At 42.8% G+C, this 15,000-nt stretch overlaps 1 protein-coding gene across 1 annotated transcript in view; it reads left to right on the top strand.

Annotated features, from left to right (window-relative positions):
• Positions 1 to 15,000, top strand: part of LOC125034334 (beta-TrCP-like) — a 21,434-nt gene that overhangs the window by 5,748 nt on the left and 686 nt on the right. The window contains 8 exon segments of the mRNA XM_047626147.1: positions 5,786 to 5,832; positions 5,834 to 5,909; positions 8,411 to 8,557; positions 10,490 to 10,609; positions 11,002 to 11,052; positions 11,186 to 11,372; positions 11,562 to 11,629; positions 12,680 to 15,000. The exon segment at positions 12,680 to 15,000 is cut by the window's right edge and continues 686 nt beyond it. Coding sequence (XP_047482103.1) covers positions 5,786 to 5,832; positions 5,834 to 5,909; positions 8,411 to 8,557; positions 10,490 to 10,609; positions 11,002 to 11,052; positions 11,186 to 11,372; positions 11,562 to 11,629; positions 12,680 to 12,823 — 840 coding nt within the window. The 3' untranslated portion in view covers positions 12,824 to 15,000.

The raw sequence follows: 15,000 nt of genomic DNA, 5'->3' as shown, positions 1-15,000 counted from the left end.
GTCCCATCTCCTCCTCTCTCGTCTCTCTCCCTCCTCCTGTCTCTCTCTCATCTTTCTCTCCCTCTCCCACCTCCCCCTCCCCTTCGCCCCCTCCCTCTCTCCCTCTCTTCTCCTCCCCGCTCTCTCCCTCTCTCTCCACTCCACTCTCTCTCTCTCTCTCTCCTCTCTTTCTCTTCTCCGCCTCTCTCTCTCTCTCTCTCTCTCTCTCGTTCTTTCTTTCTTTTCTTTCTCCCCTCTCTTTCTCTCTCTCTCTCGTCCTCTCCTCTCTCTCTCTCTCTCTCTCTCCTCTCTCTCTCTCTCTTTCTCTCTTATCTTTCTCACCTCTCGCAAGGCGGCCTCTATCAACTCCCAAAGTCTCACTCGTGGGCTCTCACCATCTCGTTCGCCACCTCACCTCTTTCTCCTTCCCGCGTCTTTCTCTCTCGTCTCTCTCTCTCCAGGTCTCTCTTCACTCTCTCAGTCTCTCTCTCTCTTCCATCTCTCTCTCTCTTTCCAGTCTTGTCTCCTCTCTTATCAGTCTGGTCTCTCTCTTTCAGTCTGTCTCTCTCTTTCAGACTCTCTTCCTCTCTTTCCCCAGGTCTCTCTCTCTCTCTCTTTTCAGTCTCACTCTCCTCTTTCAGTTCTCTCTCTCTCTTTTCAGTCTCTCTCTCTTCTTCGTCTCTTTCCTCTCTTTCAGTCTATCTCTCACTTTCAGTCTCTCTCTCTCTCTCTCTCTCTCGATCTCTCCTCTCTCCTCTCCCTCGTCAGTCACGTCGATCCTCTCATCATCTTCCTCTCTCCTCTCATCTCTCTCTCTTCCATGCTCCCTCTTCTCGCCCAATCTCTCTCCCCCCCTCTCTTTCAGTCTCTCTCTCTCTTCAGTCTCTTCGTCTCCTCTCTTTCAGTCCTCTCTCTCTCTCTCCTCTCTTCTTCTCTCTCTTCTCTCTCTATCAATCTAGCCATCTATCTATCTTTCTATCGATCCATCTATCCATCCATCCATCCATCCATCCATCCCATCCATCCATCCATCATCCATCCATCCATCAATCACATCCATCCATCCCATCCATCCGATCCATCTACCATCGGAATTCATCCTATCCATCTTTCCTCTATCCGTCTCTCTGTCTCCGCTCTCCTCTCTCTTGTCACAGTCTCTCTCTCCTCTCCCTCTCTCTGTCCTCTCTCTGGATCAATCTCATCCTCTCTCGGCATCTCCCTCCCCTCTCGTCTCGCCTCTCTCTCATCCTCCCTCCCACATCTCTCTCTCTCGTCTTGTTATCTTGTTCCTCATCATTTCAGTCTCCTCTCTCTCGCTCTCGTCTTATTCAAGCAGTCTCTCTCCTCCTCCCTCTCTCTCTCTCTCTCTCTCTCTCTCCTCGGTCCGCTCTCTCGTCTCACGTCTCTCGTCCCCCCGTCTCCTCATCTCTCTCTCTCTCTTTCCAGTACTCTCTCATCTCTCACTCTCTCGCTCCCGTCCTCTCTCGCTCTCGCTCTCTCTCTCTCATCACTTTCAGTCTCTCTCGTCTCTACTCCCTGCCTTTTCATCTCTCTCTCCCTCTCTCTCTCCTCTCCCATCTCGTCTCTCTCTCCTACAATCTAATCATCTCATCCCTCCCCCACAAGCCATCATCTCCCATCGTGCCCCCTCTCTCTCTCTCGATCTCAATCTCTTCCTCTCTCTCCTCTCTCGCTATCTTTCTATCTCGTCTATCTTCCTATCGGACCATCTATCCATCATCCATCCATCCATCCATCATCCATCCATCCATACCACATCCATTCCATCCATCCATCCATCCATATCATCCTAACCTATCTATCCATCTCTCTGTCTTCTCTGTCTCTCTCTCTCTCTCCTCTCATCATCTCTCATCCATCTCCTCAATCTCTCTCATCTCTTTTTCTCTTTCTCTGTTTCTCATTGTTCTCTTTCTCTCTCTCCTCTCCGTCTCTCTCTCTCCTCCCTCTTTCCCGGCCTCTCTCTCCGTCACTCATTACCCCTGCTCACTCATCCTCTCCTCTCTTCTCTCTCTCATCCCTCTCACTCTCTCTCCTCGCTTCACATCAACAAAATCTTCCTCACTCTCTCATTCGTCTCTCTCCTCTCTCTCAAGTCCTCTCCCTCTGTCCCGGTCTCTGGTCTCTGTCCCTGTCCCTGGCTTCTGTCTCTGGCTCTGTCCCTGTCTCTCTCTCTCTCTCTCTCTCCCCTCACCTCGATCCCGCCTCCCTCTCATCTCTCCCCGTCACCTCTCTCTCATCCTTCCATCCTCTCGTCTCTCTTAAGTCTCTCCTCTCAGTCTCTTCTCAGTCCTCCCTTCTCTCTCTCCTCTCTTTTCTCTCTCTCTTTCTCTTTCCCCTCTTTCTCTTTCTGCTCAGTCTTGTTCCTCCCTTTATCCCCCCCTCTTTCTATCTCTTTCTCCCCCCCCACCTTCTCCCCTCCTCTTCCCCCTATCTCTTTCGTTTCCTTCCCCTCGCTCCCCCCCCTTCCCTTCCCCACTCCTTTCCCGTCTCCCTCTCTTTCTTTCCCTTCCCCCCCCTTCCCCACTTCCACCCGTCCCCCTTCCCGTCCTCCCCCCTCCCCCCCTCCCCCCCCCCCCCCCCCCCCCCCCCTCCCATCCCCCTCCCCCCCTCGCCTCCTCCCCCCCCCCCCCCCCCCCCCTTCCCCACCCTCTTCTCCCCCCCCCCTTCCTTCTTTCCCCCTCCCCCTATCCCTCCCCCCCCCTTTCCCTTCCCTTCCCCCCCCTCCCCCCCCCCTCTTTCTCTCTGCTTTATCTCTTCCTCTTTTCATTACACACTCACACACACACACATACACACACACACACACACACACACACACACACACACACACACACACACACACGACACACACACACCACACACACACAGACACAATCACACAACCAGAACAACAACTACAACCAAGCATGCAGACACATTCATGCAATTACATACACACATACATACATACACACGTACACACATACACACATACTCACATACCACATACACACATACACACATACATACATAATACATACATACATACAACATACAATACATATAATAAAATTTTTCAGCCCTCTCTCTCTCTCCTCTCCCTCTTTTCAGGCTCTCCTCTCTCTCTCTCTCTCTCCCTCTCTCTTTTCCTCCTCTCTCTCTCTCATCCTCCCCCTCTCTCTTCTTCCTCTCTCTCTCCCTCCCCTCTTTTTTTTTCGGGGTCTCTCTCCCCTCTCTTTCCTTTCTCTCCCCCTCTCCCCTCTCCCCCCTCTCCTCTCTCTCCCCTTCCCCCTCTCCTCTCTCCTTCTCCCGCTTCTCCCTTCTCTCTCTCCCCTCCTCTCCCCTTCTCTCTCTCCTTTTCCCTTCTCCCCCTCTCCCCCTTTTCTCTCCCCTCTCTATCTCCTCTCTCTCTCCCCCTCCACCCCCCCCCCTTTTTCCTCCTCCTCTCTCTCTCTCTCTCTTCTCTCCCCCTTCCTCTCTCCTCCTCTCTCTCTCTCTCTTTTCTATCTCTCTATTTTCTATTTCCATCTTTCAAACCCAATCCCTCTTATCCACCCTTTCCATCCATCCCATCCATCATCCATCCATCATCCACCATCCATCTCTTACCATCTATCCATCTCTGTCCTCTCTGTCTCTCCTCATCCCCCTCTCTCTTTTCCTCTCTCTCTCCCTCCACCTCTCTCCTCCTCCCTCTCTCTCTCTCTCTCTCTCTCTCTTTTTTTTTTCCCCTCTCTCTCCCCCAACCTCTTTCTCTCTTCCTCTCTCCTCTCTCCCTCTCTCTCTCCTCTACTCTCTCCTCCCTTCTTCTCTCTCCTCCTCTCTCTCCTTTCTCCTCTCTCTCTCTTTCCCTCATCACTCCTGCCCCTGCTCTTTTCTCTGTCCCTGCCCCTTTGGCTCTGTCCTGTCTCTGTCCCTGGCTCGGGCTCTGTCCTGTCCCTGTCTCTCTCTCCTCCTCTGTCCTTTCCCTTTCTCTCTCTCTTTTCTTCTTCTCCTCCTCTTCCTTTCTCCCCCCCACTCCTTCCCCCTCCCCCCTCTCCCCCCTAAACCCCCTCTCCCCCTCTCTCTCTCTCCCCCTTTTTCTCTCCTCCTCTCTCTCTCTCTCCTCCCTCTCCCTCCTTAGCCTCTCTCTCGGTCTCTCTCTCGTCTCTTTTTCTTCTCTCTCTCCCCTTTTCTCTCTCTCTTTTTTTCTTTTTCCCCTCCCCCCTTTCTTTTTCCCCTTTTTCCCCTTTTCTTTTTTCCTTCCCCCCCCCCCGTCCCCCTTTCCCCCTTTTCCCCCCCTCTCCCCCTCTTTTTTTTTTCTTTTTTTCCTTTTTTCCTTTTTTTTAACACACACAAAACCACACACAAAACACACACACACACACACACACACAAAAACACACACACACACACACACACACAAACCCCAACACACAAAAAACACAACAGACACAACACAACCACACACACAGAACACAAAAAGAACCCCAAAAAACCCCATGCAGCACATGCATGCACTTACATACCCCAAAATCCCTACTACACACGTACACCTTTCCCCAATAAAACCAACAAATACCCAAAAACATACACACATAAAACAAAATACAAAACATACATACTTACATACATACATACATACATACATAAAAAATTTTTACAATATACATATAAAATTTTAATATATTATATATAAAATATATATATATAACTACATATACACACACACTAGCATATTCAAAACGGGTTCCCTTTCCCAAATTTCACTACCTGAAATATCCCTTATCAGTAATGATTTGAAATGAGGTTGTGGACTTACAGTGAGTAATGAGGTTGAGTGTGGCCTCAAAATTACTTTTGCCCCCAATTTAAAGGGATTTGAAGTTTTGACTATTAAAAAAAAAAGGAATTGTAGGGGCTCTGCTAGAGGTTACAATTAAGGGGGATTTGAAGTTTTGACTATTAAAAAAAAAGTAATTGTAGGCGCTTTGAGCATCTGTGCACTGCCTAGCCAGCCAGCCAAATGTAGAGGGCCCACACTTTGAGTACTGTCATATTTGAGGCTCAGCAATTTTTTTATGTGACCCACATTTTTGGCATTTCAAGAGCTATAATTAGGCATTTTGCTGTTATCCAGTATGGTTGATGTCTCTCTCATTTGAAGACAAGTTGTGTTTGATTACAAAAAAAAACTTTATGGATATTTATTAAAAAGTTGTAATACATAAAAATTTTGGGATAACATGAGGGCAGGGCCAAATTGTAAAAGGTATTGAAAGAATTTATTTTTTTTTTACAGGGGAACGTTAAAAGATTGCTATTTATTGGCACCTTCTTGTAACTAAAATTTAACAGGATTTTTGGAAATTTTTTTGGGGTACCTTTTTTTTATCCCCTACTTTTTTTGAATTACGGGTCACTTTTTTATTTTGGGATTTTTTTTCCATCCCCAAAAAAGAATAAGTAACAAGTAATGAAAATCACTTATATCAAGCTTGCCTTAAGAACATTTGAGAGAAAATATAAAATACCCAGAATAAAAAAATTATAAATTTTAAATTTCATGTTCCACTAATTTATACATATGAAGTTTTTTTTTAAAAACAAACTTATTTTTTCCTAATTTCTCAAAAAAAAATTAAAAGTAATTTCATACACTCTTTTATTAGAAATGTATAGAGGTAAATTAGATAATTTGAATCACTGTAGGGTAAAGTGACTTTTGTCCTGTAAAGTGGGGGAATTTTCTATCCAAAAATCAAATAACATTCTGCTGTTTCCTCAGTGCTTCACTCTTCTAATGACAATACAAATTTAGGTCTGGAATATGCGGACAAACTCTCGCTGTTCAGTACAAACACTGGTGACACTCAGGGATGGTAAGATGCCTCCATCTAGCTGGCAACCGCCTTGTGAGTGGTTCGGCTGATGCTACAATTAAGGTACACAGTGAAATTAAGGCAGTTTCAATTTTAAAAATTTTCCATATTTCCTAACCTGAATGTCACATCCATGCAACTTTTAAATATTTGTGAGTATATTCTATATGAATATGTCATTAAGAAGCCCTTTTTTTTCTTTTTTTCTTTCTATTTGAATTAATGGTAAATTTGCCTTCAGGTTTTTTGGGGGGTGAGGAAACAAGTCGTGGTCATCATTTAATTTTTAAAATCACAATGATTGGGCAAATTTATCAACTGTACGGTTTTACAGCATTTAAATGCTTACAAAGGATGGGGGGTAGGGGGGGAAAAGAAAAAAGAGAAATTAGGGGGGAACGGACCCGAGAAGAGAAAGAAATAAGAGAGAGAAAAGAAATAAAAGAGAGGAAAGGAAGAGAGGAGAAGAGAAATAAATAGAGAGAGAAAAAAGAAATAAAAAAAAAAAAATTTTATAATTTATAAAAGAGAGAGGTGAGAAGAGAGAGAGAGAGAGAGAGAGAGAGAGAGAGAGAGGAGAGAGAGAGAGAGAGAGGGTAGGGGAGGGGAAAAGAGAGAGAAGAGAAATGAAGAGAGAAGGGGGAAATGAATAGAGAGAGAGAGAAATGGGATAGAGAGAGAGAGAAAGAAGAAGAGAGAGAGAGAGAGAAAAGAGAGAGAGAGAGAGAGAGAGAGAGAGAGGGAAAGAGGAGAGGGGAGAAGAGAGAGAGAGAGAGAGAGAGAAAAGGAATGAAGAAGAGAGAGGAAATAAAAGAGAGGAGAGAGAAATGATATGAGAAGAGAGAGATAGAGAAAAGAATAGGGAGAGAGAGAAGAAAAGAAAAGAGAGAGAGAGGGAGAAGGAGGAGAGAAGAGGAGAGAGAGAGATAGAGAGAGAGAGCGAAGAAAGATATCTAGAGAGAGAGAATTGAGGGAAAGAAAAGAAAGAGGAGAGGGAAGAGAGGGAAAGAGAAGAGAGAGAGAAAAAAAGAGAGGAGAAAGAGAGAAAAGAGAGAGAGAGAGAGAAAGGAGAGAGGAGGGAAGAGAATAGAGAGAGAATGAGAGAGGGAAAATGAAATAAGAGAGAAAGAGATAAAGAGAGAGAGAGAGAGAAGAGAGAGAGAGAGGAGAAGAGAGAGAGAGAGAGAGAGAGAGAGAGAGAGAAAAGGAGAGAGAGAGAGAGAGAGAGAGAGAGGGGGAGAGAAGAGAGAGAGAGAGAGAGAGAGAGATGAGAGAAGAGAAGAAAGAAGAGAAGGAAGAGAGAGAGAGAGAGAGAGACCCCCCGCGCTCGCCCCCTCTCTCGCGCCGCTCTCTCTCGCTCTCTCTTCTCCCTCTCTCTCGCTCTGCTCTCCTCATCCCCCCCCTCGCTCTCCCTTCCGCTCCTCGCCTCTCCTCTCTTCCGGCTCTCTCCCCGGGTCTCTCTCCCCCGCTTCTCTCTCTCCTCTTCTCCTCTCTCGTCTCCTCTCTCTCTCTCCCTTCTCTCTCCTCCTTCTCTCTCTCCCTCCTCTCCCCCCTCTCTCTCTCCTCCCCCCCTCTCTCCCCCCCCTCAACTCTCCTCTCTCTCTCCTCTCTCTCTCTCTCTCTCTCCTCCCCCTCCTCCCTTCTCTTCTCTCTCTTCTTCCTCGCTCGCTCCCTCCCTCCCCCTTCTTCTACCTCGCTCTCTCTCAATCTCCCTCTCTCTCCCTCTCTCTCCCTTCTCTCATCCTCTTCCTCTCTCTCTCTCTCCTCACTCCCCCTCCTCTCTCCTCCTCCCCCTCCTTCTTCTCTCTCTCCTCCTCCCCCCCTCTCCCTCTCCCCCTCTCTCTCTCTTCTCCCTCTCTCTCTCTCTCCGCCTCTCGCTCTCTCTCTCCTCTCCTCTCTCTCTCTCTCTCCCCTCTCTCCCCTCTCTCCCCCCTCCCCCCTCTCCCCATCTCTCTCTCTCTCCCCTCCCTCTCCCCTTTTCTCTCCCATTCCCCTCTTCTCTCCCATCTCTCTCTCTTCTCCCATACTCTCTCTCCCCAAACTTTTCTCTCCTCCCATCTACTCTCTCCTGGCTCTCTCTCTCCTCTCCTCTCTCCTCTTCTCGTCTCTCTCTCTCTCCTCTCTCCTCTCTCTCTTCTCTCTCTCTCTCCCATCTCTCTCTCTCTCTCCCCCTCTCTCTCTCTTCTCGCCCTCCTCCCTCTCTCTCTCTCTCTCCTCTCTCTCCCCATCCTCCCCCGTCCACAACCCTTTTCATCCCATCCCAACCTTAATTTTTTTCCCAAGGAATGACCCACACATCCCCCCCCAAACCCTGATGGGTTCCCAAACAACCGGGTTTGAAAGCCCCCCGAACGTTCCCCCCCTTCCCATTTACGACAGTGGCCAATCATTAGAAACATCACCCGCAAAGCTCAACAATAAAGTTGCATATATTTTGGGTTTATTTGCCTAGAATATGTTTGTATAGGAAAGAGTTAGAACACTTTAATTTTACTTGGTCAGTCAGCCATTAAGTTACTCTCTTAATATGTGCTGGTAATTATTATTTTTTTAGATGTGTGCAGAAAGTGAATTGTCAGCTCATTGGGGAATCTTCCCACTTGACTGGCCTTTACTCTGGTGCCTCATCTCATGCTATGAGACCAATCCTGTGTCAAATTGATGCAAAACTGCATCTCAAATTGACTATTTTACTGTGTTCAGAGGTCTATGTATTCTATTTCATGTGCAATATCAAGACTGCAATCTTCATTATATTTCTCCTTGTGTTTCTTCTGTTCTTCTCATGTCATGCCTACAGCCTACACCTGAAATCATATTCCCACTTTCCTCTTTAAGTCCCCTCAGTTTCCCCTCCCCTCTCCCCTTGCTTAGTCTCCTTTTTCTCTGTAAGCCTTCTTTCCCTCTCTTTCTCCTTCTCCCCCCTTTATTAAAGTCCCATTTCTTCTCCTCCTTCCTATCCCCCTCCCTCTCCTGCCATCATCTTGAACCTCCCCCCTTAGATAGTTGTGTAAATAAAAAAATGTGCATAAACTAATGGTCTAAGTACTTCATTAGAATGTATTTGCCTCAGAAAATGATGATAATAATAAAGAGAATCTATATTATAATTCTGCTCCTTTCCCCATCTCCCCTCTCTCTGTGAGCCCCCATCCCTTCTTTCTCCCTTTCCCCTTTCCTTGTCTCCCTTTTCTCTTTAAGCCCCATCCCCTCCTTTCTCCCCTTTTCTCTCTGAACCCCATTGCCCTCCCTTCCTTTTTTAGCCCCCCCCCCCCACCCCACCCCATCTCACTCTTACTTTCCCCATCTACTCCTTCCTTCCTTCTTAACTTCCCCCCCTGGATTGGCATGCTAATGGTAAATAAATAGATAGTGTATTTACCTTGAAGAAGCATGATAACAGCAACAACAATAATGATAATGTTAATTATGATTATAATCATAATTAAAATGGTAATGATATTACAATTCTGCTTGTGTTTTGTCCATGTATTTGTTGACACCATGCACTTAAAATTCCATTCCAAAATCTTGTTCCATGTAACTGTGGAGTTGAAGTCACTTAATTTTTGGTGTATAATGGAGCGATCATTAACAACATTAAAGAATGACACACACATATAACTACACATAGAAACATACACATACCCACATGCACACACATGTTAAGGCATCATGTTATGAATCTATTAGAATCCTATTCTAACTATTATTATCATAATTGTTATTATTATTATCACATGTTATGCTTTAAATTATAAATGGATCTATTAGAATCCTATTCTGTTATTATCATTGCTGTTATTCATTATTATTATTCTATCATCATGATCATCATCATCTATTATGTATTATAATTTTCCATGTGTTTCATCTGTTTTTTTGCATGTTATGATGATAGGTTTTGCTTGAAATTATATTTCATGTAAATGTTGAATTGAAGTTGCTGTAATTTGATGTAAAATAGTCAAGTTAAACATGAAATGATATTCCATGTAACTGTGGAGTTGAATGTAAAATAAGGTAATGATAAACAGCATAGATATTAAGAATCACACATGAATGCATACATAAAGGCATTTTACTATGAATCAACGAGTCTCCTATTTTAACTCATTATTTTAACTCTTCATTATTATTATTATTATTGTTATTGTTATTATCATTATCATTTTAATTATTTTCCCTTGTGTCACATACACTACGCTGAAGTAATTAGACCATCTGTTTATGTGCGTTTATTATTTACACGACTATCCAAGGGGGTAAGAAAAGGAAGGGGGAAAATAAATTTTCAGTTAAGAGGGAAGATAGGAGGGGAAGGGAAGGGAATATCCATGGTTTCTGCTAGTACTCTTAGTGAAATAAGTAACATGGATGCAGTTTTTGTAATCAAGATTGTAACTGACTGATTTTGTACCAAATTCCATGTTAGCTTATGTGGTTACAGTCAGTGAAAAGTAAAAAGTGTATTTTTTAGGATAAACACAGATACTGATGCAATTTCATAACAACAAAAATGATGATGGATAAATAGATAGATAAAAATGTGCATGAGGTGTTAGGGAGGTGACCTGATCAAGCTATGCTCCAAAGTTGCCACCCTTGGTAATACCTTTGACCACCCTGGAGAGTCCTCTTAGTGGGATAATTCTGGTAATACCTTTTCTGGTGTTGCTCTTGCTCTGCCTGTGTCCTCCATGGAGCCCATCTGTGAGCTTCTGCTGGCTAAGTCACATCCAAATGCCTTGTGGGCATTGGAGGCATTGACAACTGCCATATGAAGAAGGTAGAACTTTATGTTCTTATGAGTCAGCTGCTTGCACAAATCCACCTCTTACATCTTGATGTTGTAGTCCTGGTGGTCAGATTGTGACCATCTTGCTTTCTGAACAGTCAGCAATATTGTGATGGGTTTCTTGTCTACCATTGAAAAGAAAACAGACTTTTAGCTGCAGATCTGTGCCAACCATATTCTATGTCACTTGTGTTGTGTCACCAGGTAATATAGAACTTCCCCCCATTTTGTATCCCTCAGCCCCAAGCCCTTATTTTCCCTCATCTTACCTCCCACCACTCACCTCCTCCCATCCGTCCAGTTTTCCCTGTCTTACCTCCCACTACCTCCCCATCCTTACCCTTCTCCATTTTTCAGCTTATTCAATGGCATGTATATCATGCTCTCAGAAGCAAGACCATGGAAGTGGTAACACTTTTGCCATGTCACCTGGAGTGAAGACCAGCATAGCCATTGCATGAATTTCATGGCATTCTGAAACAATGGGTTAATTCTTCCTTTCTTCAATTTTAGATTTATTATTGTTTTGTTTTTCTGTCAGATTTGGCAGCTGGACACAGGTCAGTGTCAGAAGACTCTGTTTGGCCATGAGGATGCTGTGACAACTCTGACCTATGATGCCACCACCATCATTTCTGGCTCTCTTGACTGTACCATCCGCCTATGGTGCATCTCTTCAGGCCAGTGCAACGGTGTTCTAGACTGGATGTCAAGTGAAGGTCATACAGGTAAGGAAACCATGGAGGTGAGAGCTACAACTAATGGAAGGAGGATGAAAGCTTTTATCTCCTCTGCTAAAGTTATCTTTAGCTTTGGTATTATAGATTTGCCCAGCATTACCCAGTTAGTTGGGAAAATATAAGTTGTTTGTGAAATGTATACCTTTAACAAAATATCCCAACTTCTCTCCCACGTAGGTGTGATACGGTGCCTAGCTGCTGATCCTTGGAGGATTGTGAGTGCCTCTGATGACAAAACAATTAAGGTACAGTATATTGAATGGATGGGAGATGCAGTGGGTGTATGTTTATAAATTTCCAAGTGCACATATCTCTCTCTCTCTCTCTCTCTCTCTCTCTCTGTGTGTGTGTGTGTGTGTGTGTGTGTGTGTGTGTGTGTGTGTGTGTGTGTGTGTGTGTGTGTGTTTGTGTGGGTGTGTGTTTGTGTGTGTGTGTGTGTTTATGTGTGTGTGTGTTTTTATATGTGTGTGTGTGTATATATGTGTATGTGTGTTTATATGTATGGTTTATATGTATGTGAGTGTGTGTTTATATGTATGTGTGTGTGTGTGTTTATATGTGTGTGTGTGTGTGTGTGTGTGTGTGTGGTGTGTGTGTGTGTGTGTGTGTGTGTGTGTGTGTGTGTGTTTATATGTGTGTGTGTGTGTTTGTGTGTGTGTGTGTTTTTGTGTGTGTGTGTGTGTGTGTGTGTGTGTGTGTGGTGTGTGTGTGTGTGTGTGTGTGTGTGTGTGTGTGTGTGTGTGTGTGTTTATATGTATGTGTGTGTGTGTTTGTATGTGTGTGTGTGTGTGTGTGTTTATATGTATGTGTGTGTGTTAGTGTGTGTGTATATATGTATGTGTGTGTGTTGTGTTTATATGTATGTGTTTGTGTGTTTATATGTGTGTATATGTGTGTTTATATGTATGTGTGTATGTGTGTGTGTGTGTGTGTGTGTGTGTGTGTGTGTGAGAGAGAGAGAGAGAGAATGGGTGGGGGGGGGCAGGGCGTGTATGCACTTATATGTAACTATAAAAATGTCCCATATCTATCTATGGGTGTTGTTTGTTAACATTTAACATTTTCCAAAAAGTATCACATTTAAGATTCAGTGAATTGAGGTTATGCAGATAGATAGTCCTGTTTTAGAATGTTTATGAAATAATTAATTTCATAATTTGTATAATTTCAGTTTTATTATTGGGATGCCTTTTTTTTTCATTCCCATTTTTTTGTATCAGCAGTTATCTAACTGTGTATTATTTTGAGAAATGTAATTCTAGCTTCACATTGTCATCAGTCTTGTCTGCTTACAGGTTTGGGACCGTGAAACTTTACGTCGACTGGTGACACTTCGTAATCACACTGATGGTGTCACCTGCCTCGCTTTCAACGACCATGTGATTGTTAGTGGATCTTATGACAAGACTGTCAAGCTGTGGGACTTCAGTGTCTGCTGAATTTTCTTGTTTTTCCATTATATATTCTCGAAACTTTACAAAGCAGTGTTATTTAATTTGTAATTTTTGATCTGCTCTTAAAGAAAGAAAGAAAGAAAGAGGAAGAGGGAGAGATGTGAAAAACCTGCCCAACTTTGCATTTAGATTTAGTTTTTACAACTCAAAAAGATATTTTTGTTAGGTATGGCGATGCGATTTTAGATATTCTTTATTTCATGAAGTTAATATTGTAAGATGAGATACAGTAAGAAGAGGTGAATAAATGTGTGTAAAGCAGATGTAAGAAGAGTTTTTTCCAAAGAACTGGTGAAGAGATTCTTTGAAATGGCTCAAGTTTGTTTTAAGAAGAAGCTGTTTGTAATTCCTTTTCTTTCTTCTTTTCTTTCATTTAATGTTTTTCCTTCTCACTTTCTTTCTTTCGATAAAGAAATGGACTTCGGTCTGTTTTCTTCTGCCACAACTGTTGATAAAGAAGAAAACTCAATGTGATTTATAAGTTTAGGGTAGAGGAAGAATGAACAGCTAATAGTCAGTAGGCTGTAGTTTGGCTGTAAGGTTAATAATTTTATGGGTCTGTAGTTGACTATTTTATACATGTAGATATTGCATACCATATAGAGCTTGTTTTTATGGTTAACTGTCTAGATCCTGCAAAGTCCAACTAATGTTAGCAGAAACTCATTTCAACTTAAAGAGTTGTATGTGCGGGTGAGTACATAAGGCTTTTTATGTGTAGCTTTCTTGTAGCTTTTTTCTTTTCATTTGGAAACATTCAGTGATTATTGTGGACTTTGTACTAGAAATGCAGAAGACATAAATGTGTATTGGTATTGTGCATATGGTACACTTGTAGATCTGCTGTAGTTTGTAATGAAAATATGAGATAAAATAATCTGGAAGGGATATTGTATGCATGAAAAGAACTGTCTGTCCATGCCTATGGCTCTCTCTTTATTACACAATAGGACATACTGGAAGATTTTTATGATTACCAGGGGAGGAACTATCAGTCAGATGGAGATCTGACTATAAGGTTCCTTTGTTCCAAAGCAAACACTTTCTTTTTTTTAACTCTCCTTTCTTTAAAGTTCAGCCTGAGTGAAAGTACTTTAACAAAGTCTGCACAAAAGGAGTATTATGGATATTAAGGGCTGCTAATATTTTGCCCATTAGTGATTAGTGATGTCCTATCATGTCATGACAAATATTACCAAAAGCTGGGTAACACTTCACAACATCATTAGTCCATATCCTGATTGCTGGTATAAGATTTCACATACACCTGTCCTTATCAAACTTGACTGAAAATTTTATCCATTGTAATTGGGTTAAGCTCTGCTCTGGCATACTCAAGCCTTACAATACAATACCCCTAACTATATGGTTATCACTTTTAGATAGGTTGGATCCCTTGGATAACCATTGTTTTTTGGTATAAAGAAAAGAAAAAAAAGAGCCTCATTAGTGAGTTTAAAGTCTTCCTGTGTAACTCTCAAACACGTAGATCTAGGTATAGATTTAGGAACATAAACCTGTGCTGTGAAATTATGTGTTTTTGCATGTTGAAAACTATCTTGTTTCTTGTAGCTGTAGATTGTAAGTATAATTTTGGTAGAAGTAGATTATGGGTGAATCTAAAATAGTGGGTTCTTTACAGTTTTGGCATGATATTAATTCACATTGGTCAACAGAGTTTGTAGTTGAAGTAGAAAACATCATTTCTTTTACAATTTTTTGTCTAAAGTATCTCATCCAAGGAACAACAGACTGTAGTTGTGGTGACCTCTCTCTAGGCCTTGCATAGTTTTTACATATATATCTGTATGTGTATACAGCTTAGCTCATGCATTTTCAGGCTGCCTTGCTATGCATTCCATTCTTCTCCAGTGATAAGATTACCTTTACTAGGAATTAGTGCATGGAATTTTCCTTATTAGAGCAAAGACGATACTGCAGTAGTGAGCCAATGCCTTTACTTGTTTGTAATGGTGGATGTTGGTAACCACTTTCTTAGCCTTATGATGTTATGCTTTTGTACTGACAGCTATGGAAAGGATGTTGGAATGTGATACAACTGACCTTTATCAAAACATGCGCCTTTTTTAATGCTGATTTAGGTCTTCATCTGCGTGGAATATACTCAGATTGAAATTTGCAACAGAGAAGAAATAATATTT

This window comes from Penaeus chinensis, chromosome 2 (assembly GCF_019202785.1).
Source record: "Penaeus chinensis breed Huanghai No. 1 chromosome 2, ASM1920278v2, whole genome shotgun sequence".
Classification (NCBI taxonomy): domain Eukaryota; kingdom Metazoa; phylum Arthropoda; class Malacostraca; order Decapoda; family Penaeidae; genus Penaeus; species Penaeus chinensis.
Note: the sequence above shows the minus strand (reverse complement) of the source record. Positions and strands in the feature narration are given on the sequence as shown.